The 26,845-nt window shown below is 54.8% G+C and overlaps 1 protein-coding gene and 1 pseudogene across 2 annotated transcripts; both read left to right on the forward strand.

Annotated features, from left to right (window-relative positions):
- The first annotated feature begins 1,620 nt into the window (after window positions 1-1,620).
- LOC126642542 (P2Y purinoceptor 4-like) lies at window positions 1,621-6,355 on the forward strand (annotated as a pseudogene).
- Window positions 4,008-26,670, forward strand: LOC126642317 (glutamine synthetase). 2 transcript variants are annotated; one of them, XM_050319809.1, is made up of 7 exons: window positions 4,008-4,046; window positions 20,396-20,571; window positions 21,108-21,269; window positions 22,923-23,069; window positions 23,962-24,089; window positions 25,103-25,302; window positions 25,852-26,670. In XM_050319809.1, exons 2-7 carry the CDS (start codon window positions 20,406-20,408, stop codon window positions 26,171-26,173), a joined length of 1,125 nt encoding a protein of 374 aa, XP_050175766.1. In that variant the 5' UTR covers window positions 4,008-4,046; window positions 20,396-20,405; the 3' UTR covers window positions 26,174-26,670. The 2 variants fall into 2 exon arrangements, with proteins under 2 accessions (XP_050175766.1, XP_050175767.1); XM_050319810.1 differs by lacking the exon at window positions 4,008-4,046 and adding an exon at window positions 20,284-20,302.
- Window positions 26,671-26,845: the final 175 nt, after the last annotated feature.

A 26,845-nucleotide genomic window follows, 5' to 3' on the forward strand; every position in this document is an offset into this window, starting at 1 on the left:
ACCACCAGGTCCAGCCCCTCCAGCTTCTCCAGGCCCCTGGTCCACTCTGTGCGCAGGGAGAGGTACAGGGACTGGAGGAAACCGGGAAGGATCATCCGGAAAGCGTGAGGATGGATCTGCTGGGAGCGTGGGGAGAGAGGGCTGAGCCGGAGGAGCCGCCCCTCGGGGTGTGCAGCACCTCACCACCCCACCCAGGAGCATCCTCCGGCCACTGGGACCTGCATCCTGCAGCTTTCCTCACTGAGAGCACACAGCTGAGGAGGAATGAGCCCCTTCCTCCCGGGAATTCACCCCTGCAGGGTGAGGAGCTGCAGTGCAGACGCCTCAGCAGCGTCACTCGAGGTGGGACCTTCACCACCCAACACAGCGAAGCGACTTTTCAGCTCCCCTAAGGGTTGAGTGGATGGAGAGCAGATTTCCTGGGGGAAGAATGAAATGTGCTCCTGCAGGGGCAGCCCTGGGAAGCCTGCAGAGGGTTTCAGGCTCCTCTTCTCCTGCTCCAGGACTGCGTGGCCAGTAAGCCTCATTTCCCAAACCGACTGGGAAATCTTTTGTGTCCATTTTGCCACCGCTCCCAGGAGAATTTGCCTCTACTGGGACACGCAGAAAGAACTCCTGGCACTTTGGAAATGCTGGCTCCCCATTCGGCCTCAGGCACTGAGAGTCTGTAAATTTTTTTCTGCTTTCCTTCACACCTGTTAAATGAGTTACTCTGGGGTGGAAGGGGGGAAAACGCCCTGAACCAGTGACTCAGAGTTTTGCCACCAATTGCAATTTGCTGCAGTGACCTTGTAATTAGCTTTCCTTGGAGCATTCCCAGCAGTCGAGCCAAAGAAATGTAAGGGCCACTTTCTAATGAGCAGATAGATGGGGAAGGAATACAATATTGCTCTTTTTGAGCCTGCAGTTTAGGCCTAAAATTAAATTTCAGAGGCAAAAGTCTGCTGTTGCATCCTGCACCTCACGTAGGCAGGATGGGAATGGTGGAGCGCTGCAGGGATTCTGACACTGGGCTCTCACAGCAGCTGCCCGTGGCAAAACTGCTCCCTATTTGCTGAACATAATGTTTGGCTCAAACACAGCCTGTTTTTCTCGTTGCCAGCCATTTAAGAACCTGACTCAGGCTCACAGACGCATTATCCAGAAGCAGATAGGGAAGGGAGTCGGGATGGATTATGCATTCATTATCCAGAAGTAGCCACCAGATACATTTGCACATTTGTCTGCTGCTCGGTTGTTTGCAAATTGTTCCTGCTGGTTGACACTGTGTTTGTTCAGTCACCCAGGGCTGGAGTCACCTGAGCTCAGCGCCCAGACCCGGGTGCTGCAAAGAGGGGAGTGGGAGGGGGTGTGATGTGACTCCTCCCAGGTTAAACACCACAAAGGAACCTGCCTGAACTGTGCTCCTGAAGTTCCCAATCCTCTACCCCAAGCAGGATAAGTAACTCAGATGTAAACTTCTACTTTCACCTAGGGGAGATGAATTTTCCACCTTGAAGTTCATGCCTGGTGTTTGAAAAAGGAGAAAGAAGTGGCAGTTAATGTTTCCTGCACATTTCGAAGCATAAAACTCCCTGCAAAGTTGTGCCTCAGCCCTGTGACACTGGCCCTGAGGCCTCCATGGCCTGTCCTGATCTGTGCAGGTACAGCCACAGGTGACAGCAGCAGAGGGAGAAGGTGGCAGGAGGAAAAACATTCAGAAAGTGTTTCTGGGTGCTGGGTTGATTTTCTGGTCCCTGGATTTGAGTGTGAATGGTGGATGTGCAGCTGGATGTTCTCCCTGCTCTTCTGCCAGAGCCTGTGTGACTTTGCTGGGAGCACTTGCAATGGAGAAAGGTTTTTAATTCATTACTCCAGTGGGACAGGAGCAATTCCCTCTGTCCTCAGTGGGACACACAGACCTGAGCAGGGACAGAGGGACCTGACTGGGCAGTTGCATCCTTGAGGAAAGGGGAATGGCCAGGACTGCCTTGCTCTGCTGATCACATGCTGGATTTGTTCTTGCAAATATCATCATGTTCCCTTCCAATAAACTCGTTTCCACACGTGATGTTCAGGTTGTCTCTGTCCTCATTCAGCCCTTGCCTCTCTCTCTCCAAAGCTGGTTTTGGCTTTCCCCTTCTGGGAGCCAGCGAAGGCACGGGCTGGAAGCTGCTGCTGGGAGGGTGATCCAGCAGGGCTGAAAGCATCTTCCATGCTGAGTTTACAGCACAAATGTTTGTTCTCTCATCCCTAGTGCAGAGGATTGCAAACCAGAGTCTTGTCTCAGGTGCTTGTAGGTTTGCTTTGGGTTTTTTTTTTTTTTGCAAATGTTCGGAGTGCTCTGATGGTGGCAGAGAGCTTGGGGTCCACCAGGCTTCAGTGGTGTGGACCCCCAGGGTCCAGACCCTGCAGAGGCTCAGCTTCACTTTGGTGTTTGCACGATGGTCTGGGCTGGCTGAAGGCTGGGGGGGATGAGGGCACAGCCAAGGGTGATCGATGTGCTGAGGTGACTCCAGCCCCTGGGGGTTGGGTCTCATTCTGTGCACCTTCACCCCTCAGCACCCTCGGACACACGTTTATTCCCTTTGCAGGGGAGGTGGGTGACTTTCTCCCCAGGAAGGGCTGTGCTGTGACATCAGGACACACAAGGAGTGACTCCAGACAGGAATTCCCAAGAAGACACCCCACGTGTGCCGTAACCAGCAATGTCTCCTCCACAAAACCAGCACAGCCCCTGCACTGAGCTGTGCTGTTTGTTACAGAAGACAAACACCCCCAGAAACCTAAAAAAAGACATGCAGCAGCACTTTCTGGACTCCACGTGCAGCCCCTTGGCCCAGTGCAGCCTCCCCTCAGGCACCCCAGGGCAGGATCTCACCTCGCGTGGCTTCAGCTGCCCCGGGCCAGGAGGCTCTGCTGAAAACAGTCTCTGTGGGCTGCACAGAAATGAAACCACACTTTGCTTAGAAACTTCCTTTTTAGCTTGAAATTCAGTCTGCAGCCCTTCCACAGGGAGTCAGTGAAAGCCCCGGTCACCCCGGAGCTGGCTGCCCTCAGGAGCACCCAGGGGGGCTTCAAAGCATCAGGTTTGGACCATCCACGGATTAACTTCCCTTCAGGGACCGTTTCCATCAGGTCCCAAAGAGTTCATTGGGATGGAGCATTGGGATTTCACCCTCTGGGCTTTTCATCTCAGCTACGGATGTGTCCTGCCTTGCAAAGCAAAGGTGGTGGCAGTTTCAGGGTTGGGCTTGGACCAGAACTCTTCTGCACCAGCACACCAGAGATCATCTGAACATCTCAGTGAGGCCCTCTGGGGGTTGCCTTTTGCCTGGGAAAGGAGCAGGAAGACAGTTTCAGAAATTTTCGTTTTCTGACCTGCAGAATGATGCTTGTTTGGAGTATTTGCTGCGCCCTGGGGACACACCTCCCCACCCACAGCTTAGGAATCCCACCAGTCTGCAGCTTTTCCTGAGCCAGAAGAGTAAACAGCACCCAAACCTGCTGGATTTAAATGCTGCACCTGAGATCTCAGGCTGGGTCAAATAGGGGAGCTACGAACCCCCCTCCTTGGTGTCAAACTGTGCCTTTGGGGTTACAGCTATTCGAGATGAGTGTCTGCAGTACCTGGAAACCCCCAGCTCACCCCGTGGTTTGGGAAGTGATGTCAGCCCAGCCCTGCTGAGCTCTGCACCCCTCGATGCTTCCTGCTGGGGCCGGACCCTGCTGGCTGTGCTGGGTGGGGTCCCACAGCCACTTCCCCTGCATCCTCGCAGGGTCTGTGCTCCCCTCCCCAGCACCTCCTGGGGACAGCAACCCCACAGGCTCCTGCTTTTGGAGGGATTTGGAGCAAAATCCGGCCGTTCTCATAAATCAGCTGCTGCCTGTGCTGCCTGCAGCTCTTTGAGCTGCTGGAGCTTCAACCACCGAGTTCTCCTTTCCATCACCCAGCCAGGGGGTCACCAGAGGCTCCTCCTGCCCCATCAGCTCTTCCGTGGGGAGTCTGAAGGAGCTCCAGTGCTTCTGCTGCTCTGCCAGGGGCCTGACCCTCGTTGGAGGACGGGGTAAGTCTCCCCTGGGGCTGTGGGTGAGGTTTTATTTATAATATTGTAACAGGGTAAAGCTCTCCCTGAGCGGGACCCCATGAAACGCAGTTGGGTTTGTAGGGGCTGAGATGGGTGAGGGGGTTTATACATAAAGGGCTCAGAGCTGCAGGGCTGGATGGGGGTCCTGATTCCTCCCTTTCCCATCCAGATTAGCTCTAATTGTGGAATCACAGCATCACAGGCTGGGTTGGGTTGGAAGGGACCTTAAACCCCAACCTGGTCTTGGACACTTCCAGGGATGGGACATTTCTCCTGCTGTTCTCCGGGCAGGTTTGTGGCTAATGGTTGGTGTGATTCACCTTCGAGTTACATGAAGATTAACTCCCTCCCCCTCCCCCTGTTTTTGCCTTGTTAAGTTAAAGCACATTTTGAATTTTGGAGTAATTCTTAGGTGTTTTCTTCTTACCTCTCAAAATTCCCCCTCTCACTCGGAGTGCAGATCCTCTGTCTCTTTCATTAAGAAATTATTACATCATATTAAAAGTTGTTTTCCACAGAGTGGGCATCAAATCCAGGCTATGGATGTTGGGGGGGGAGGGAGCTTCCTGCTTTTGCCAGGGAAAGGAGCAGGAAGACAGTTTCAGAAATTGCCATTTTCTGCAGCTTTTACTGAGCCAGAAGAGTAAACAGCACCCAAACCTGCTGCATTTAAATGAAACCCATGACCTTGCGGGTTTTTGTCCCCCTGAGCTGGTTGTTGCCACTGCAGTGGGTCTGTTTTGGGCAGAAAAGGAAGGATCCATCCTGTTGCCAGCCTGGCTGCTCTCTGGAATGGGGTGGGATTTCTGCAGCTCTGTGGGTGATGATGCCAGAAGGCAGCAACAAATCATGGAGTGTGGGGAGTGCTGGGGTCTCACCAGGCATTTGAAATGCAGAGACTTTGGAGCCAAGCAGCAACAGCACCATCTCTTTCATCTTCCTCCCTCAGCAGGCAGTGGTGGTGAACATTTGAGCTGCTTTCTCTTCCCTTTGTGGCACGTTGGAGAGTGTCAAGCTGAGTGTGGCAGGTTGGGATCTGACTCTCATGAGGGTGTCTGAAAAGCAAGGCTTTTTCTCCTTGAACCTCTGGAGACCAGGATCAGTGAACACTGGAAAACCAAAGCAAGACTTTGGGCCTTTGAAGCTGCCAGGATGGCCTGTGGAGGCCAGGATAATCAGTGATTGACTTCTGGCCATAGATCTTCGGGATCAGGGATCGTTGGAAAACCTCCCTGTGCTGCTTCAGCCCCTGTTGCCTCTGCCCCAGCTCAGCCTTGAGGTGATGAGCTCAGTGCTTCTCTCTTCCACCCCACCCCTTGCAGGTCAGCACAGAGAGCTCTCCTGAGTCCCCTCTCACCTTCAGGAACCCCAGTGTGGACTGAGTGTCCCAGGGGCTGCACCCCTTGTCCCTTCTCCTGCTGAGCAGCTTCTGGACCAAGCAGTGGGATTCAGGCGTGATCCTGCAGCTCAGCCTGGTCCTGGGAGGTGTCCTGATCATCCACTCAGGATTTCCAACCTCAGCCTTGGCGACCAGTGGCCATCTGGGCAGTTTCTCTGCCAGTTCAGGTTTTCCTGCACTGCAGCATCCATTTCCTGACATTCATCCCCATCCACCTGTACTTGGTTGTTGTGTGGTACAAGAGCAAGTCCCTCTGGAAGAAACCTGGAGAAACCTGTGCTTGTTCATCTGGCTCATCCTCTTTGTCCCAGGGCTGCCTTTCTTCTTCCTCCTCTAGACTTCAGTCCCAGGCTAAACAAAATGCCTAAATATTTATCTCTTTCCTTCTTCCACACCATGGTTCTTGTTTTGCTCTCTTTCCTCCTGTCCTTTGCCATTTCCCTGACTTGTGGGGCTCTGTTGGGAGCTGCCACTGCGGAAGCAGCAAGGAAACTCCAGAGGCAGCAGAGAAAGAACAAGTCTCTGCAGATAATGACAGGTGGGTTTTGTGATCTGCTTTGACCCCCTGCACATCTGCAGGACCACTGGCATCCTTATGGAGTCCTATGGCATGTCTTGGCACCTCTTGCACTGAGGAGAAGTTGCCTCCAACATCAGCTGGGTGTTCCCCATGGCAAACACCTGCCTGGATCCCTGATTTATGTGTTTGCCAAAGACGACTCCAAGGAAATGTTTCTGACTCATTTTGCAAATGCTGGGCACCAACTGAGTGTGAAAGGTCCAGGAGCCACCCAGGACATTCCTGGGGGATCCCACGGGGTGGTTGCTGGAGATCCAGACCCTGAGCTCCCTCCTCCTGCTCTGTCCCAGGTTCCCAGAGCTACCATAGCAGCACTGCAGGAGTTCCAGGATTTCTTTGTGTTCCTCCAGTGCTATCAGGGGCTGTTCCTTTGGGCAGGGACCCCCTGGGCTGTAAGGAAGCTCCTGCCAGTACTGGTGGCTGGATCTCCCAAATGGGGGCTGTTTTACAGACCTTGTGGGGTGCAAGGAGGAAGTAGGGGAAGAATTTACAACCATGGTCATAAACCATGAGAAGGTCCAGTGACAACTGGCATGAACCTCCTGCCCAGGAGTATTTTGTGCTTTTTGTTTTCCATCAGGAGCAGGGGCTGTGCAGGTCTGAGCCAGCACCCCAAAACACAGGGGAAAATAACCCATGTGCAGGCACCTGGTTGTCCCTCGGCCACCCAGAATTCGGCAGCCTTGTTGTAATGTTCCAAACTGTGGGAAAGATGGGAATGAAATGAGTTCTGGGGCAGGAGTCAGAGGGAGGAGATGCTCCCCTAGGTAAGGCAACAACTTGGAAGCTCAGGGTTTATTTTTAGGCTTCACTGTAAACTTATTATCTGAACATGAGACTTCACTTCTCCATCCCTCAAATCTGTCTGAGTTGTCCTTCCCCTCTCTGCCCTGTCTCTTCCAATGGAAAACCAACAGTCAACAAAGTACCTGTGATCTGCTTTTTCTGGCAGCAGAGCCAGGGTTTCTGGAAAACACTGCAGCAAGTGCTGCTGTGAGAGAATGAGAGGAGAGTCCTCATTTCCTAAGAGGAGCTGGGCAGTAAGTCAGGATTTTCAACAAGGTTTTTGTTTCCAGTTGCTCCACTTAGGTTTGGATATTGTGGCTACTGGATCTGCCCCTGTGGCCACCTCTGGCCACCTCTGCAGACACAGCCTTTACTGGAAGTGCCCTCAGGGCGGGTGAGGTGGGTGCCCACCTGTGAGGAGGGCACAGTGACCTCCCCCAGCACCAGCCCAGGGGCTGGGAGGGTGATGAGGTGCAGAAAGGTGGCTTGCAGGGCTCTGCTCTGATGTAACCCAACAAATAACCTGTTTATCCTAGAAACCAGTATCAAGGGCAGGGTAGAAATGACTGAGAGACTCGTGTTCTGACTTGGCTTCTCTCTACTGGTTAATTCCTTGATTAGTCCCCACCTGCCTCACTGGGGCTGCTGTGAGGCTTAAATGAATTTGTGTCTCATCATGCACCTGGCAAGCTCAGAGCAAAGGTGTTGTCCCTGCTGTTAGAACACCCTTGTTGGATAAATCCTGTTGCCAAAGCCAGGCAGGCTCCAGAGCCCTGCCTGAGGCACGTGGGTGGCAGAAAACAGCACCTTGGCTTTGGGCTCCTTCCTAGAGGAGGAAATACCTCTGTGTTCGTGATTTGGTGCACAAAGAAAGGGATGTTTGTCTATGCCTGTGGAAAAGGTGAATGTCACTGTCCCCTCACAGCATTTGCCAAAGTGCCCAGCAAACAGATGAAGCTTCACGTTTCAACATGCAGCTGAGCAGGGGATGGGGAAGGGCTGAATCAGGATAATCCCTTTTTATTCCACCAGGGAGCATAACTCTAATGATTTTGATGCTAAACACTTCTGCAGGTCAACATTCACCTTTTTATTTCTGAGTAACTGTCCATTAGTGATTCCCTCTGGACAGCCAACTGTGAAGCAAACCCAGAGCTGTTCTAGGCAAGTACAGGGATGGCAAATAACCAGGAATTTAAATGTATCTGAAACCCAAAACCTGCCCTGAGCACCCCCACAAATCTTATTGTCTCTCCTCAGTTTGAACATTTATTCAGCATTTAGGAACTCCAGTAAAATCACTGTATTCCAGCCGTGTTTGGTTTAAAGGGACTTTTGAGAATATGGTCCCTATTCACTTCCTATGAGGAAAATGGGTATGCTCATCATATTTTAAGGTGATTTTCTTATGCCTTTCTGAGGTGAATTTCTGAGCTTGTAAGGAGCATGACCATAGCACTCCTTGGTTCATAACCAGTTAATAACTCCTTGGTTACTCCAGATTATCACTGCTGTTAAGGCTTCATGAACAGGTCCTACCCAGAGGCTGGAGAGCCACAGCTCAACGTTTCCAGCAGAAAGTCACCCTTGGGGTGCAAACACTTCGTTCTGCAGATCAACCCCCTCCGCAGGAAGAAACCCTCCCTCCCGCAGGAAATATCACCCGATTTGCATATTAATCACCCTCCCTCCCGCAGGAAATATCACGCTATTTGCATATTAATCGACCTGCTGGGCGATGAGTGGCCGGGAGGCTCCTCGGGATGTCAGAGCCCTGCTATTCCCAGCGGTCAGTGGGGAGCGCTGCTGGTGGAGCTGGGAAAACCCCTCCGCGCAGGGGGTTTTGTTCCAGCGTTTCTTTGGGATGCGGGCTGAGCCCTCCCGCCCAGCCCAGCGGGAACCGCGGCCGCTCCCCCGCATTTTTGGGTGGTGACTCTCGAGGGCGCTTCCTGTGTTTGTGAGATGCCAAATCCTCCCCGCGGGCACGGCCCGGGCAGTGCCAGCGCTCGGCTCGTCCCCTCCGTGGGCACGGACGCGGCTCTGGTGCTGTGGGGAAAGCTCTCCTCCCCTTCCACGGAGCCGTGGAGATGGGAAGGCACCGCAGCAAGGTGGAAAAACCCCTGTCCAACAAAGTCGCGCAGCGAGGGTTCTGCTCCCCACGCCCAGAGCATCTCCGAGGGTGGAGCATCCCCTCCCTCACCCCACGGGCAGCCCGAGGTGCCATTTCCATCTTCACGGGGGACCCCCGGCTGGCTCCACGTGGATGTTTAGGATGTCAGTGGGGGGTAAAAAGGGGTTTTTGGGGGAAAAAATGGAGTTTTTTAGGAAGGAAAAGGGGTTTAGTAGGAAAAAACGGGTGTTATGGAAAAGAAATCAGTGTTGGGAAAATCAGTTTTGGGAAAGAATGAGGGGCAGTGGGGGAAAAATGGTGGGTTTTAAGGAAAAGTTTGAGAGTTCTTTGGAAAAATTGTGGGGTTTAGGGAGAAATGTGGGGTTTTGGGAGAAATGTGGGGTTTTTTTGGGGGGGAATTGTGGTTTCTTGAGAAACAAATGGGGTAAAAACCATGGTTTTTTTTAAATAGATTGGGGGGGGGCAAACATTATTTTTTTTTTTTTTAGGAATATGGTGGTTTTTAGAAAAAATATGGGGTGGTTGGTGGAAAAGGGGGGGGGTGTTGCAAAATTTTGTGGGTTTTTAAAATTTTTTTTTCCGGGAGGGAATGTTTCGGTTTGGAGGCAAAATGCTGGGGTTTTTTGTTTGTTTGTTGTTTGGTTGGTTGGTTGGTTTTTAGAAAACTGTATGTCTGAGGAAAAAATTAGCTTTTTTTTGGGGGGGGAATCCTGATTTTTGAGGACCCAAGTGATGTTTTTAAAGGAAAAAACAGGGAGGTTTTAGGAGAAAATGTTGTGGTGTTTTTTTTTTTTGGGGGGGGGTGTTAAAAATCACCATGGGTGATTTTTTAAAAAATCAAACCCTGAGATCGAGGCCTCCAAATCCCCAAATCAGCTTTGCAGTGGTAGATGGGACAAGCTGCATTTTCAAGTTTGCTTTTGCACCCAAAACAGCTGGAAAATGGACATTGGGGAATCCTGCAGGTTGGTCACTCCTCAAGGGTGATTTTCAGGGAGCAGAGGCTGGAAAGGCCCTGTGTCCCCTGAGACCTCCCAGCCAGGACCTTGGTGGCTTTTCCTGCTCCAAACAGGAACAAAAGCAGTTCCCAAAGCTCCTGTCCTGGCACAAGAGGTTGCTCGAGCCTGTGGGGCTGCTTTGCCGATGGAGGATCCTGCAGGATAAATATTTACAAGAGGGATTTGTGTGAACTGGTGCCTTTGAATGTCCAGGGCACCATTTTTGGTTAGAAAAGCACCACATTTATTGAAAGCTGCCCCACTGGCCTCTGTTCAGCCCCACACTGAGCTGGCCCTTGGCACCTGCAGGGGTCACTCCCCCCAAAACTCACAAAAAACAACCCAAATCTGGGGAAGGAGTGGTCAGTGCTCGATTTGCACCTCAGTTTCTATCTCGAAGATGATGGTGATGTTTACTTAAGTTCCCACCACATCACTGGCCTAAGGCAAGTACCAGCCCTTCCAAGCCCAGCCCAAGTGAAAAAAAAACTAGTCAAAAAACAAACAAACAAACAAACACAAAAACAGTTCCAGCCACCAGGATTGGTGGCACAGAGGCCCCTGAGGGATGTCCCTCCTGGGGAACTGGAGCACCACTCCTGGGCAGGGTCCTGCTGCTTCTTGCCTGCCCAGCACTGTGATCCCTGCCCAGCTGCAGAGAACACGGGTGCTGCCTGTGGAAAGGGAAATCAGGGGATCAGCTGCAGCTGTGTCTGTACCTGGAGGGAGCAGTTTGTCTGCCTAAGGAAAAAATAACAAATAAATGGGTTTTTTTGCAGCCACTCCAGGGAGAGGGAGGGGGGTGAAGGCCAAGCTGGTGCTGTGCAGCTCCTGGGGCTCTGTTTAGTGCCATCTGCTCAGGAGAGCTGGTCCCAACCAGGGGAAATCCATCTCAGAGACCACCAGAGAAACACCACCACGGCCCCAGGGCCCTCTGCCCTGCCTGGCAAGGTCTCATTGTGCTGTGCCTCATTTTCCCTCCCTGCCCCCTGCTGAAAGTTGTCACTAAGGATGGAGAGCCGGGGGAGGGATTTCTCCCTCTGCTTAGGGAATATTTGGGCTTTGGGGGTGCTTATCCCATCCCAGACAGTTCCCCACAGCCAAAGGCTGCATCAAACCCCCATCCTGCTGCTGGGGGAGGTGTGGGTGAGGGATGGAGGGTGATCATCACCTGCAGCTGCAGGTGGGAGGTGCCCAGGGACACTGAGCCCGGGGGAAGGAGCAGCCCTGGCCAGCTCCAAGAATGCATTCTTGGAGCTGGCCAGGGCTGTGGGACCCTTGCTGGGAGCACCAGGACCTGCCTGGTAAGGGCCAAACCTGGTGTTACTTCAGCTTTCTGGAGCAGTGGGTGATGGGGGAGGGTCACAGGGGGGCCTGTGGGGCAGCTGGACTTGGCCAGCAGTGCCCAGGGACTGGCACTGCCCCAGCAGCTCCAGCGTGGGTGTCCCAGTGGTGGCTCCAGGTGGTGGATGAGCTCCCCAGGGCCATCCTGTAGCTGGGTGCTGCTCCCTGGCTTCCAGCCTCCCTTCCTTTTCCAGGTCCACTCTCAGGTAGAGGCTGGTGAGGCCACCAGGGATGGAACGTGGATGAGGGACCAAGGGCAGGGTCCCCACCCAGGGCTTCCCCTTCCCCTCCAGCCTCGCTGTTGATGCTGCAGCTTTGGCTGTGCTGCTTCTCTCCTTTCCCTCTGCTCCCTGATGCTGCTCCTTGTCCAGCACTTGGCCACGGGCAGGACTTTCTGTTGCCCACCTGGCAAGTGCTGGAAAGAAAAGTGGTGCAGAACAAAGCCTGTTCTGGGGGCAGGGAGGGCCTGTCCCTCACCCCTGTGCCGTGTCCCTGCTCCCATGGCAGGGGGTTTCACCCGTGGGCAGTGAACCCCCTTGTGTTTGGGGCTGCTTTAATAACACCAGGAATCTCCTTGCCTTTTGCAGAGTGGAAAACCAGGAATGATTCCCCTGGAGGTGCACTGGGGTGGATGGATCCTCAGGCAGAAGGAGGCTGGAGTCTTTGAGGATGAGTCAGGATGTCCCTGGCTCTGGGGTGGGGAGGCTCCCCTGGGTGCTGTGGGGAGCCCTTCCATGCTCATCCAGAGCTGCTCCTGGGGCAGCATCACTCTTCTTGTCCCCTGAAGCCCCCCATGTGCCATCAGCCAAAGCAGGAGATGGAGCAGCTGGAGAAGGCTCATCCAAGTGCAGGAATGGGGGTCAGGTCTGGCTAAAAGGGGCACAGAACACCCCCAGGGCTTTGCTCAGAGAGCTGAAACAGGCTCTCCATCCCACAGGACAATAAATTTGACTTTCCTTAGTGAGTGTTGCTGCTCTGGCTTGTCCTGTGGCACCTGAACCTTCATCCCAGAGGGCAGCAGAGCCCCTGCCTTCAGTGGCACCTCGGGCAGGGGTGAAGTGACAGCTGTTAATTAGACTGAGTGGTCCATCAGGGAGCACTGCTGGGCCCAGACCTCTCTGTGCTCATTACCAAGGGGCAATCAGTGACTTTGCAGCCTCGTGAGGCCGGAGGGTGGAAGAGGAGTTTGATTTAAGGTGTGGGAGCCTTGCCCTGGCTGTGAGAAGCAGCACAACAGCTAAGGATGGCTGTGCCACCTGCTCCAGCCAGCACAGGGAGGCTCCCAGGGACCAGCTCTGGATGTGTTGGGGCATCTCCAGCCATTTTGGGGTGTCGGGGCCTTGCTGGCCGGGCTGGAGACTCAGATTTGGGAGTGCTGTGCGTGGCTGTGCCCGCTCTGGCCTCGGGGCTCTCCTGCCTCGTGCCACCAGTTTGGCATTTTGGTTTGGCCGCTGCTTGGGTAAGGAAGGGTAAATCCAGAGGCACTATAATGTCCCTGGTCATGCTGGGGACAGGTGACAATGGGGGGCTGAATCTCCAGCTCACCCCAGATTGGTGCTGGGAGAGAGATCCCCAAGATTTGGGCAATGACAGGAGCTGCGTTTGGGCCTCGGTAGATTCCGGAGGGGATCGTGTTGGAGGCTGGGGATGAGCACCCAGAGTGGGTGATAAATAACTCTGGGGTTGTTGTTGCTGTTGCAGAAGAGCAAACCTGTGTCAGCCTGATCTCTGGGAAAGGGGCTGAGAGCCAGTGTGGATGGGGATGTTCTGCTGGGGAGCAAAATGAATTCCTTTTGAACCAATCAAAAAGGGGTTAAACAAGGCAAAAATGAAGTGCTTGGTGAGTGTTTTCCCCCCTGAACAAGGGAGTTTCTAGGGCTCTGGGTTTGGGTTAAATTCACATTAAAACCCCACCAGGGGAAGCTTCTGTACAGGATCTGGACTGAGTTACAGACTGAAGTTCAAACCCCTCTACTCAGAGCACCCAGCTGCTTTGCTCTGTGTTAACCTGCCAGATTTTTTACCTTTCCTTTGAGCAGAAGCCTGCAAGAAGCAGGCAGCAAGGTGGTTTTGTTCAAAAAAACAAAGCTTTTCCCCCTCAAATATCTACCCATACCATATCTGCACCAGTGGCCTCAGACACAACACAGCACCTATCAAGACAGACTTGCTCTGCCTATCCAAGGCCAAACCCTGCTGCAAGAACTGCCTTAAAAGTGCTTAAATAATCCCCCCCCTCCCCAATAACACCCCTTTCAAGTCCCAGCTCCTGAAAGCATGTGATTGCAAGGAGGTGAGCAGAGAAAAACACTGGTTTTGGGCAAGCACTGACATAACAAAACCACCAACAAAGAGCCTCCTACTCTTTTCCTTGGAAAAAGAAAAAAACCCTCATGACGGGGACAGACAACGTGACACTGCTTTGAGCACCCGACTGGCAGCAGGGAGGGAAGTGAAAAAGCCTTTGCATTTGTGCAGTTTTGCATTAAGGCTGCTTTAAAAGGGGGGGTTGCCAAACGGGATCCAGGCTGGGAAGCCAGCTGTGGGCGAGGAGGTTGCAGTGACCGTCCGCCCTCGCCCGGGCGATGGTAATTCTGTTATGATAATTCTGTTTATCACAAAAGGTAGTTAATCTTTTTGGTGGTTTGCTGCTTATTTAGACCCTGCTCTGAGCACTTTGTTGCTATGGGAGTTTTGGTGCACCTTGAGATGAGATTTTTTTTATGTTTAGTTCTGCTGACATAAATGCTTGTTGGTCAAAAAATCCCTGGGTTTGCATCCCGGGAGGTTTGAGGGGGGAAAAGGGGGAATGTCACGGGGCAGCAATCATGGAAGGAACAATCATTAAGGTTGGAAAAGACCTTTAAGACCATCAAGTCCAGCTGAAAAACCCAGTAGCACCCCTATGCTCACCATTAAACCAAGTCCTCAAGTGCTACATCCACATGTTTTTTGAACACTTCCAGGGATGTTCACTCCACCAGTTCCCTGGGCAGTCTGTTCTAATGCTTTCTAAACCTTTCCATGGAAAAATTTGTCCTAACATCCAATCTAAACATCACCTGGTGCGATTTGAGGCCATTTCCCCTCCTCCTGTCACTTGTCCTTTCCCTGAAGCAAAGAGCTGGGTGATGGGACAGGGCTCCCTCCCAGCTGGGGAGCAACAACTCTCTCCCTGAAGGGATAAGAAGAAAGTTTCCCCCTGGAGGACTGGTTTTGGCAGAGATCACAGGGGAATTTATCCTTGTCGGCCAAGAACCCCTGGGGTGCCCTGGCCCTACCACCTGCCCCTCCATGAGCTGGGGAAACCCTGCTTTGTGGCTCCCCAGGCAGCCTTTCCTTCCCAGCTCTGGGCTGTGGGTGACCCAGGGAAGGCTCAGGTGAAATTCATCACAGCTGAAGCTGGAAATAACCTCCAAAATGCTGTTTAGACTGAGGAAAAAGAGGCTCAGGGGAGACTTTGTCACTCTCTACAGCTGCCAGAAAGGAGGTTGTACCTGAGGGGAGGGGGGTCGGGCTCTGCTCCCAGGGAACAAGTGACAGGACAAGGGGAAACAGCCTCAAGCTGCACTCAGGTTGGACATCAGGAAGAGTTTCTGCACAAAAAGGGTGGTCAGGCTTGGAAGGGGCTGCCCAGGGAGGTGGGGGTGTCCAAGGAATGACTGGATGTGGCACTCAGTGCTCTGGGACAGGGAACAAGGTGGGGATTTGGCAGAGCTTGGACTTGATGACCTTGGAGGTCTTTTCTAATCTCAGTGATTCTGGGAAAATAAAAGTGTTTTCTGCAAACAGCCCCTAATTCACTGTCTGTGCTGAGTTTGAGCTTGTACTGGCAGCTCACACCACCCCAGGAGGCTGGACGGGAGTCACTGGCCCCTCACCAGGGCCCCTCTGTGACCTCAGGCAAGTTCCTCGTGCCTCCAGGTGGGTGGGTGTTGCAAGGAGTTATCTCCCCATCGCTGGGAGGACACCTGGCATCCCACAGTGGTCACCAGCAGAGGTGTGAGCGTGGGAGGGTGGGTATCCTCCCAAACCAGCTGAGCCAGCAGCTGCCAAACCCAGCCTGGTTGGCACGAGGGGGAAGGGGCAAAGCTCCAGCACCTTGGCATTGAGCTGTCCCTGGCTGTGAGGGTGGAGAGGCAGCTACACTCACCCCAGGCCAAGAACCCCCTTGTGTGTGTGTGTGAAGGCTGAGGGGCAGGAGGGACCTGCTCAAACCCCTCCTTGCTTTGTTCAGAGCAGGGTTTGAAGCCTCCACCAACCCTGTGCCATGGGCTTCCCCTGCCTGCACTGGGCTGGCACTGCTGGATCTGGAGCCACCAGTGGGTTGAAGCTTTCCCAGGGGGACAGATGAGGAAAATCACAGTTTGGGGTCTCGTGGGGTTTCCTCGTGGAGCAGTGAGTGCACTGCATGGGCTCTCCTGCCATGGGGGAAAGGGGTGGGATGGATCTGAGTGGGAGGATCCCACCTTCACAGGAGGGGCACAGGTTGGTGCCAGGTGCTTTGGTGGCCACCAAAGTGCTGTTTGAGCTGGGGCTGTGGGTTCCCCAGGTGTGTTCAGGTAGGACACAAAGAATTATGTGTATGCATATGTATATATGTGTGTGTATGGACAGCAAAAGGTACAGCCTTGTCCACCCTGTGCCACGTCCCAGCCCCCTGCACATCCCAGCCAGTCCCTGCAGGCCTGCTGGGCCACCCACCCCCAGCCTTTCCCACGGCATCCCCCTCCTTTCCCTGGCTAAAAAAAGCTGTTTCTTCCAGCGCAGAGCACGCAGGAAAATTCCCACCTGCTCTGCCCCCAGCCCCTCTAATCCCTTTATGGTGTTTGTGCCGACCCTGCTCTTTGCCTTCCCTCTAATCTCCCCATCCAGCTGTTTGGCAGGACACATCCCACCGTGGGCTGTTGGGATCAAACCCAGGGAGGGGGAATGTTCCCACGTGGGGCTCCCTGGTCCAGGGCTCTGGGAGGTGCTTTGGGGGTTTAACAACCAGGGACAACCCCCCTCAGTTCTGAGCAGCATTCTGAATCCTGGAGGATAATTCAGAGAGAAAATCAAAGTCTCCAGCCAATATCCCTGCTTTCCACAGCGTGCCCAGGGATGATCCCTCTTGGGGAAGGGTGGGGAGGGATCTGACAGCCCCCTGAGCCTCTGTAGCACCAGCTTGTAGCTGGGGTGAAGGTGTTAATAGTCACCCCAGGAGGTAAATTAGTCCATGTTTTACCCCTCTGTGGTAAAACTTGTTGTGCTACTGAAGATTTTTCAATCTGGAAAATTTGCTAAGGATTTATTATTCCTGTTTAAGCAAATCATGTCTTTGGTGTATCTTGGCAAGGCTGGAAAACTCTTGGGCTGATAAAGCCTCAAAGTCAGGGAGATAAAAACTCTATTATTGATCTCTTATAAGTAATGTATTATACTAAAAGTATTTAGGCCTTGGCCAGGTCTCCCCAGGAGGGTTCTCCAGGCATTGCTGCCTGCAGATTGATGGCCATCATCCAAAAAAAAAAGGTGCTGGGAAAGTTGCTGTGTCCTGCATCGCCTGCAGCTGTGGGATGATCCCTGTGGATACTGGGATGGTGTCCCAGCTGCCACAGTGGAAGTCATGGTTGGTTTGGGCTGTGGCAGCACAGCAGAATCAGCTTCTCTTCCTTCTGTCCTTTATCTCCAGAAAGCCCTCTGTGCTGCTGCCACAGCTCTGAATGGGCTTCAGCAAATCCTCTGGAGATTCAGTCTGTAACCTTTTCCTTCCACAAGGACATTCCTGCTCCTTTCCTGCCCTCAGCTCCGACCTTGGGCCAGTCACTGATTCCCTGAGCCGGGAGCCTGGTGGTGGTTAATATTTGCTGTACCTGGGGCAGAGAGAACCCACTGATAGCAGGTCTGTTTGGGGGTAAAATGTTGTTCAAGAGGCTCGAGGATTCGGGTGTGAATTGGGTTTGGCATTGCCGGTGTAACAGAGTTGATGCTACAAAAAGGGCTGGAATTAGACTGTGGTGAGGTAAGACTTGGTCCTGAGAAATACTGACTGAGCAGGTGCCCACCACTGTATGGCAGAAATACTTTTTCCTGCTTACTAAAATCCTTTTTGGAAGGAAACAATTCTGTATATTTGGGGAGCTGCCTCAGGTGCGGTGTTTGGGCAGGGGTGGGACCATGGCACTTGGAGACATGGCTTAGTGGTGGCTTTGGCAGTGCCAGGGAATGGTTGGACTTGATGATCCCAGAGGTCTTTTCCAGCCTAAATGGTTCAGTGGTTCCACAGCTGTGCACCCACAGGCTCCTGTCAGCCCCGCTGCCCCCCAACAGCCACAAACACAGTGTTTGTCCTCCCGGGGCCGGGTGGGCTTTGACCAGGTGAGGGATTATTGGTGTTTGTTCTGCCTTCCCTGTTTGGGTGTTTTGGTGCTCCGTGGCTGCAGCCATCCACGGAGGAGCTCTGCTCCCTGACCCAGCTTACTGGGGAGCGTTGACACCGCCTGGATCTCATTCCATTTTTCCATCGTTCTGAGCCCACTCAAGCTGTGGGGGGTTATTGCACGGGTGGGCACATCCAGGAGGGAAGCCAGGGCTTTCTCTGGGAATAAAAGGAGACTGTCCCAGACCTTTACTCACGGAGGTGTGGGGATTTGGCACATGGGCACACTGTTGCTGGTCCTGCTGTCTGCTGTGAAGGACACAGCACATCAGTCTCGCCTCTCTGCGGGACGGGTTTGAGATGCTTCCCAAAGGATGCAGATCCATCTCTGTGCTCCCTGATTGCATGAAAGCTCAGCATCAGCCCCTGCTGAGGCCAGTCCCGTGGGCTGCAGGTCCCCAGGCAGGACAGAGATGGGAACAGGGAGCCCAGGACCCCGCAGAGCCGCCGGTCCCTCCACCCCCACTCCGGCACGTGTTGCGGCGGCTCCGGGAAACGCTGCTGCAAACCCAGGGGCACATTTCCTCCTGCCCTGGGACGATTTCCAAACAGGAACGAGGAAATGCTGAGCTCTGCAGGCACGCTCGTGGACGTGTCCCTAAAACACCCGGTGGAGGGAGGCGGCTGCTTTCGAGCTGCACCCCGGTTTCAGCTGCAGGAGGCCCCGCGTGTCACCCGGGCAGCACCGAGGGCACGGGTGACACGGAGGAGACCCGCGTGGCTCTGCTGCTCCGGGGGACCGCGGGCACATCCCTGGGTGCCGACCTCCTTGCCGGGAGCTCTGCTTGGGGCTGTGCCCGTGGGCAGTGGGGTGGGTGACGTCTGGCCCGCCCGCAGCCCTCTGTCACTGATGTCACCGCCCGGGCACCAAAATTGCTAATTAAGTTCTGCTTCTCTCGCTGCCAATCTCATTTCCTGGTTCTTGTGCAATCCCAAGTGCTTTCAGGTTTCTTCCCGGTTCTTTATCTGCCTGCGGGACCAAAACACCTTCAGAAGAAAAACAGAGCTGGGGTTTTGGGTCAGTGCCCGGGGAGGAGATGTCCTGAGGGGGGCAATCAACCGTAAAGGGTTTTTTTTTAGCTGCTCTGGTGCAGATGTTTCATTGTCTTGCAGAAAAACATTCCTGGGGGTGATTCAGGCAGCCGCAATCATGAGTCTGCCTTAAGGACCGGGGGAATTAGCAAAAACCCAACTGCTTTGGAGCCCAGTCATGCTTTAAAGCCTTTTCTCCTTTTGTAACATCGAAAAACTGCTTAAAAACTGAGGCTGGAGAGTCGCGGTGCCCTCACCCCTCTGGGTTTGCTGGGGGGTTGTTTGAAATCCTACTCTCCTCCCAGAAAAAAAAAAAAACAACGGAGTATTTGAGATAAGGCCCAGAGGCGCCGGCACGGGCTGTTTGTGTCTGTGCCGATTGTGCGCTTGCATGTTTGGGGTCCGTCTGCCCTGACACGTGGGAGCCTCTAAAGCAGGATCTATGGAAAACTGGGAAGGCAGCGGCGCGTTTAATTCATTCTAATTGGATCTGCGTTCGGCTCAATAGCTGGAAATTGCTGCTATATTGAAATAATCGACTCAAATTCACGCACCTGTTGGCTGAGGATTTCTAGCTGACTGCAAATCACATCAGGGCCACTGCGGCGCGGGGATGGTTTGGGGGTTTAAAGGTGCTTTACTACGCTCTGGTGCTTAGAAATGGTACTTAAGGTCAGCCGTTTATAGCTGAGAAGGGCTAAAGTGGGGGATTTCAGTGCTTTGCCAATAGTTCTCCCTGTAGCCCTCAGCCTTTCCTTCCTTGGGAGGAAAACCTGGGGGGCAAACACAGCCCTGCAGCCACTGGGGCTGAAACCGGGAAGGCAGGAGTTGTCCCCGGGGTGTCCAGGGCAGGATGGGGAGGGAAGCAGTGGCAGGGCTGCCAGGCATCTGTCTGCCCCTGTCCCCAGGGATTTGGCTACTCCCATCCCCAGGGATTTGGCTGCCCTTTGTCCTTGGGGAGTTGGCTGGTCCTGGTAGTCCCAGGACCACCCAGGCATCCAGATCCATTTCCGGGCATCCCACCTGCACAGGGCATGGTCCCAGCGAGGCTTTTGGGGTGCTGGGGGGAGCAGCCTCCCCCACTCCCCACCCTACAGCACCGTAGCAGGGCCGGGGGAAAACACCTGCCCGTGTGTAAGGGGGCAACCCTATATAAACAAAGCGCCAGGGGTTCACAGGCAGCGAGGGGGCAGGAGGTGGAAAACGGCATTTTCAGTGATTAATACTCGTTATTTTTAAATAAACATCAAGTCATTTAGGCAACAACTCGCAATTTTTTAAAACGAAGCGATGTTTTAGCCGCACGACGATCGCCGCTTTTAACAAGTCGTATTTCAGTTTGAAAAGAAAACAGTGCTGAACGTGTTTAGAGGGTGCCCCTGGGGGTAGGGGCCGGGGCCCGGCGCTGCCGCCCCGGAGGAGGAGCCGCCTCCGCTCCCGCCCCGACCGCGGGCGCGTATAAAGCGCGGGCGGAGCGGGCGCGGGCAGTGCTGGGGCCGGTGAGCGCGGGTTCGAGTCCAGCCGGGGGACACTGCTTGGAGGGGGTGAGGGAGAGAGGCTGGGGTGGCTTATTTTGGGGCGGGAGGTTGGTTTTGGAAGGAGATGGGCCGGGAGTGATGTGGCTGTCACCCTCGCAGGGCCGTCGCCATGTCGGTGTCACACAGCTCCAGGCTGAACAAGCTGGTGCGGGAGCAGTACATGAGGCTGCCCCAGGACGGCAGGGTGCAGGTCACCTACGTCTGGATCGACGGCAGCGGCGAAGGGGTGCGCTGCAAGAGCAGGACTCTTGACAAGGAGCCCAAGAGCATTGAAGGTAACGCCGCTGCTTATCCCTGTGGGCGACGGGCGGCATGGTGGTGGGCCCTGAGAAGAGTTCTGGGGTGCTTTGGGCAGGGAGGTTGGCACTAGCAAGTGCTGGCACTTGCCAACTACCTGGTTGCGTGGCACTGGTGATACCTGTCGCAGTTGCCTCGTGGCGGGGTAAACACCCAACCTACGTCGCTGCGGTTTCCTTAATCCGTTAATGAAGGGGGGGAGGAGTTCCTCGCCCCTTCCCACCAGGCAAACAGGCACGGGGACGTGTGGGCACCTGGACGGGGTTTGGCAGAGGGAGGTGAAGGGGCTGGGGCTGATCCTGCCTGTGCTTGGTGGTGCTGGGAGAAAAGAACACGCTGGTGCTCAGGGAGCTCCGGGGATGTGCAGGGAAACCTCTGTGGCCGTCACCCCGTGGCACTCGGTGCTCTCTGGGTGCTCCATCCTGAGTCTGAGCCACCAGCACTTGCCTCAATCCACATGTGATGTACCTCTTCCCAATCCTGCTCCCCTCTCTGTCCCCCTCCCGCCTCGCAGATGTCCCCGAGTGGAATTTCGACGGCTCCAGCACGGCACAGGCAGAGGGCTCCAACAGCGACATGTTCCTGGTGCCAGTCTGCATGTTCAGGGACCCTTTTTGCCTGGACCCCAACAAGCTGGTGCTCTGTGAAGTGCTCAAGTACAACAGGAAACCCGCAGGTGAGCACCCCCAGCGTGCACCCCCCTTCTCCCGAGGGTCACCCATTTATCATTTAGGGTGCCCTATCCCCAAGGGACCACTTGCCACGGACCGCTGGCTCCGGGGCACAGCGCAGCACCGAGCACTTGGCCCCGGGCTCTGAAATCCCAGTGCTGGTGGCGGTGGTTGTTTGCAGGAACTTGTTTTAGCGGCGTGGGGTGAGGAGGAGAGCAGCGAGACGTGGAGCTCAAGGCCAAAGGCGTCACCCGGGCGTTTTGAGCCGAGCACACCCAGCCCGCGGGTGGGGGTTACCGCGGGGGAGCCGCAGCTGGGTTTGTACATGCCGGCTTCGCGGCTGCTCTCCTCGTCTGTGGGAGGCTGGGGAAAAGGAGGAAGAAGCTGCCGGGCTGGCTCGGGGTGACCTTTCGCAAGCGGCCCCGGAGCGCTCCGGCTCTGAGCTTATCACCGCGGGCAGGAGCCTGCGGTGCCGAGTCCGTCCTGTCCCTCTGATAAAGCCCCAGACACAGGAAGGGGAGCCGGTTCGCAGGACGCGCTCAGGGGCTCCCAGAGGGGTTGTTTGCCGGCATAACAACCGGTTATTTGCCAGTCAAGCAGGGCTGCGGCCCCGCTCAGCGTGAGGGGGAGGGTGATGCACACACATCTGCGGGGAGAGGGGATCCTGCGGGCAGCGATGGCGAAAGACGGGGCTGGTTCCTCCTCAAACAGCCTGTCGGCCACGGGGGTAGCGTCTCGGTCGAGATTCCTGCCGGCAGCTCCTCTGCTGGAGCAATTTGTAAAGTCCTGGAGTTGAAGCTGGGACAGAGAGCTCAGCCCAGAGCCCCACATGAGAGATGGGTGCACCCTCCAGGCTTTCCCAGGATGGGTTTCTGGGGATACTAAGGGCTGTGTGGACCCGGGACAGGAGGGGAAAGGTCGGGAGATGTCCCTGCTTCCCTCCAGCTTCCTTCCCACTCTAGGCATGTGTTGTAGCTGCTCTGGGGATTTTATTGCAAGTCAAGGCAGAATGTGCAGCCTGGAGGCTGCCTGCCCATGGGACAGCAATTTTTCAGCCTTCTTTTTTCCCCCCTGTCTCTGTCCAAGCTCTCATTCCACTTGCCTGGCATGTTGTTTCATGTGAGGATGGTTCCTTGGTGCCTGTGTTTTCCTGGCAAAGCCCCAGTGGCCCTGAGCACCTCGAAGGGCTGGGTCAGGGCCAGCCAGCTTGGATGGTAACCAAAATCATGGAACTGGAAAAGAAAAAAGGCTGATTAAGATGAGGCTGTGGGAAGAGGATAGGGGTGGGTTAGTGATGGAAGATACACAGTCTCTGTTCCCAGGTCTGCTGGATGTGTCTGTAGGAAAGGGCTGGGATGTGACTCCTGGTCTCTCAGAGAGAGAGGATAAGAGGAGAGCATAAGAGGAGGAGGAGGATGTTCATGGAGCACTGACAGTGGTTTGGGGAATAGGCTAATTAAACCCTCTTGGCCTGTGGCCTGATGCTCTGGTGATGGACTAACTGTGAGGAGGAAACCAGTGAGCAGGAAGGAGGTTTCCTTAAGGCTTCTGTGGGAAGCACTTGGCAGTGGTGGAGCCTCCATCTCTGAGTGGGATGGAGCAGAGCGTGGGGGACACCTGCTCACAGCTGGCTCTAACCTGGACCTCTCTGCTCCCAGAGACCAACCTGAGACACACGTGCAAGAAAGTCATGGACTTGGTGAAGGACAGCCACCCCTGGTTTGGGATGGAGCAGGAGTACACACTGCTGGGAATCAACGGCCACCCCTATGGCTGGCCCGACAACGGCTTCCCCGGCCCACAGGGTGAGTGCTCCCTCCCTGCCCCGGCCCGAATGCTCCCTCAGCTCCCACCCTGCTGCTCGGGGGTGCTGCCAAGGGTAGCCATCAGATCCCGGACCTTGTGTGCAGCTTTCCCATTGCAGCTGACACCAGGCAGGATCTGGGATGGGGTCAGGAGCTGTGAGAGCAGCTGGTGCCCCGTGGCTCACGTGAGCGCACCGGCCAGACCCAGGTTGCACAAACAGCTCAGCTGCACGACTTGTTTGGCAAGGGCTGGAGAACTGGGCTGGAAAAGCCTCCTCCCCGTGGCCGTTGGGGAAAGGGCTTGGCTTGGCACATTGTGCCCTCCTGCAACAGCAAGTAAGCTCCTCAACTGCCTCCTGGCAGAGGGACAGAGGACGGGGGTTTCCCAACCTGGCTTTTGTTTGAGCTGCTTGCAACATCTCCCTTCCCCCAGGCGGGGAGGAGATCTTCTCCTGACCTACTTGAGTGAGGAAGAGCCGTATATCAAACCCTGGCAAGCTGAATTTTCTAGCCAGGAACAATGTTGGCTGTTGTCAGAACAATCTCAGAAGCCTGATGTGCTCAGAGGGTCAGGGAAATGCCTGGGGCAGACCAAGCCGAGCTTTCCTTATCTCCTGGCCACTTTCCTTATCTCCTGGCCACCTCCTGGTTGATGCATTACAAGTCCTGTTTAACTGCCCAGATAAGGCCGAGGTTGCTCTGATGAACTGCTCAGCTGCTGCTCCTGGGGTTGGGGCCGGTGGCTTCATGTCCTGTGGAGTGCAACAGCATTTTAATGCCCATAAATCCTCTGCCCCTAGCAGCAAGTAGCCGGGAGCGTGGGATTATGCTGCAATGCTGTTGTTGTTCCCAAAGAGCCTTGCTCGGGTGGTGATTCCTTGTTCCTTTCCAGGCCCCTATTACTGTGGGGTTGGAGCAGATAAGGTGTACGGGCGCGATATCGTGGAGTCCCACTACAAGGCCTGTCTGTACGCGGGGGTGAAGATCTGTGGCACCAACGCAGAGGTGATGCCCTCCCAGGTAGGTGTGGATGGCCCCACGCAGCCTACATCCCACGATGGATACAAGTTATCATGAGTCTGGAACAAGGCAGCAACTCCCAGCTCCTCTGGAACACTGAATCCAGTGACTCCCCGCGTAGGTTTTGCCTGGATGGGAGCAGTAGCACTGCTAGGGTGAAGATGTACATTTGATTTTCTCCTGACTCACCCTGAGCTCCTTGCAGAGCTGGTGTAGAGCTGGGAGCTCCCCTGTGCCTCCCCTGCCCCGTGGAGCAGGGATGCAGGGGATGGAGGGAGCCAGGACAGGCTGTGGGAGCACCATGTGGAGTGAGGGGAGTGGGGTGGGACATGGCTTTGGGGGGAGTGGTTGGGAGGGATTTGGGTTTATTTGGGGGTTAGCAGGAGGGAGTCCCTGATTGCATTAGGCAGGTGGCCAGACTGACCGACTGTGAATCGTTGACTCCTGCTGCTGATGTGGCCGAGATAAGCGGGGGCTTATCTGCAGCGGAGCTGAGGCAGGACTTTTAACCGCCCTGTTGTTTGCCCTGACTTCTTCAGGGTCCTTCTTGGCTGCTTTCTGCATCCTGGGCTCAGGCTCTGGCCGTGCCAGCAGCTGTAAATACGTCACCCTCTGCTTAGTCACCGCGGGTGGTGCAACCCTGGCTCCAGCAGGGCAGGGAGCAGCCCTGGGAAGGACTAACAGGCTCCTCATTAGTCCTCTGCCCTGTTTGCAGTGTGGGCTGGGGGTCCTGCACACCAGCAGCTCCAGCACCAGCCCCGGTCAGGCGTGGTGCTCATTTATCTCTGATTTGATTAAAACCCCTCTGATTTGCTCTATATGGTCGAGAGCAGTTTATTACCATTTCTTTTGCCTGCCAAAGCTGTTCTGTTGCTTAATTCGGTGCTCCCCATCCTTGTTGCTGATTCCCAAGGGACAGCAATCAGCCATAGCCCAGGCTGGCAGCCCTCACTGGGGGTGGCAGGGACACCAACCTGCCCATCCTCACCTGTGCATCTGCTCTCCCCTTCCAGTGGGAATTCCAGGTGGGCCCGTGTGAAGGCATTGAGATGGGGGATCACCTGTGGATGGCTCGGTTCATCCTCCACCGTGTCTGTGAGGACTTTGGGGTTGTGGCTACGCTGGACCCCAAACCGATGACCGGCAACTGGAACGGCGCTGGGTGTCACACCAACTACAGCACCGAGGAGATGAGGAGAGAGGGGGGTCTCAAGTGAGTCCTGAGGGGTCACCTGGGAGGATGGGGAGTCCTTGGCCATGTGGAAATGTGTGTCTCCCTCCCTGGGAGGCTGTGCCTGGGTTGGGGCTGTCCCAGCTTGTTATTTTAAAAGCAGCTGGTCGTATGAGAGTGTCCCCTGGGCTTGTCCCTGCACAGGAGGAGGGGGTGACAGCCTTCCTGACCATGGGAACACCCCCCAAAGTGCAAGTATCAGTCTCTGCTCCCAGGGACCAGCAACAGGACAAGAGGTCCCAGCCTTGAGCTGCCCTAGGGGAGGTTTAGGTTGGCCATTGGGAAGAAGTTCTTCACAGAGAGAGGGCTCAGCCATTGGAATGGGCTGCCCAGGGAGGGGGTGGAGTCACTTGCCTGGAGGTGTTTAAGGACAGAGCCTGGATGTGGCATCAGTGCCATGGGCTGGGTGACAAGGTGGGGTTGGGTCACAGGTTGGACTCGACGACCTCAGAGGTCTTTCCCAACCCGGTTGATTCTGTGACTCTGTGAAATGGCCCGACTGACAAATCCCCCCCCGCTCCCGCCCCACAGACACATCGAAGCTGCCATCGAGAAGCTGAGCAAGCGGCACGACTACCACATCTGCGTGTACGACCCGCGGGGCGGCAGGGACAACTCCCGGCGGCTCACGGGCCACCACGAGACCTCCAACATCTTCGAGTTCTCCGCCGGCGTGGCCAACCGCGGCGCCAGCATCCGCATCCCGCGCCAGGTGGGCCAGGATGGCTGCGGCTACTTCGAGGACCGGCGGCCGGCGGCCAACTGCGACCCCTACGCCGTCACCGAGGCCATCATGAGGACGACGGTGCTCAACGAGACCGGGGTGGAGACCAAGGACTACGCTGACCACTGAGGCCGCGGGGTGGGTGGGGGTTTCGGTGTCTACACTAGCTTCTCACGTGGGATTTGTGCCTGTGTGGTGTCCTCGGCTGCAAGCTCAGACTCTTTAGGAACCTCGCTTCTGGTCTTGTGAAACGTCGCCTTAGAAATACATATATATATATATTTTATAGTGACAGGGAGGGGCCCAACCTATTTTACCTGTTTTCTCAACCAATTTTTTTTTCTGGTTCCTCGTTTTAGGTTTGGGGGGGGTTGTTCATTTGTTTGGGGTTTTTTTGTTGGTTTTTTTTTTTTCCTTTTTTTCCCCCTTTTTTTTTTTAAACTTGGATCGAATTTTTTTGCCCCATGGACTTTACACTGTGATGTACATAGATCCTTGCGTGGATGCTGCAGCTGCTGCTGTTTGTGCCTGGGGAGGGAGGGTGTCTGCTTTTTTTTTTTTTCCCATATCTCTGTTGCAAGGAAATGATAATAAATAATTCTCCTGGCTGCGTGGCAGCCGGGTTATGCTGTGGTAGGTGCGTTTTTCTGTAGCCCCTGGAGCTCCGTGGACATTGTAATTTGGGTGTTGCCTGTTTATCACAGTCACTGAGCAGCCTGCACTGGCCCCAGGCAGGGGCTGGAGATGCTGGAGGATCCTTGGGGCAGGTGCCTGGAGCTGCCTTGCTTCATTTTCTGGTGG

The sequence above is a fragment of the Myiozetetes cayanensis genome, unplaced genomic scaffold (genome assembly GCF_022539395.1).
Source record: "Myiozetetes cayanensis isolate MyiCay16 unplaced genomic scaffold, myiCay2020 scf23, whole genome shotgun sequence".
NCBI classification, from domain to species: domain Eukaryota; kingdom Metazoa; phylum Chordata; class Aves; order Passeriformes; family Tyrannidae; genus Myiozetetes; species Myiozetetes cayanensis.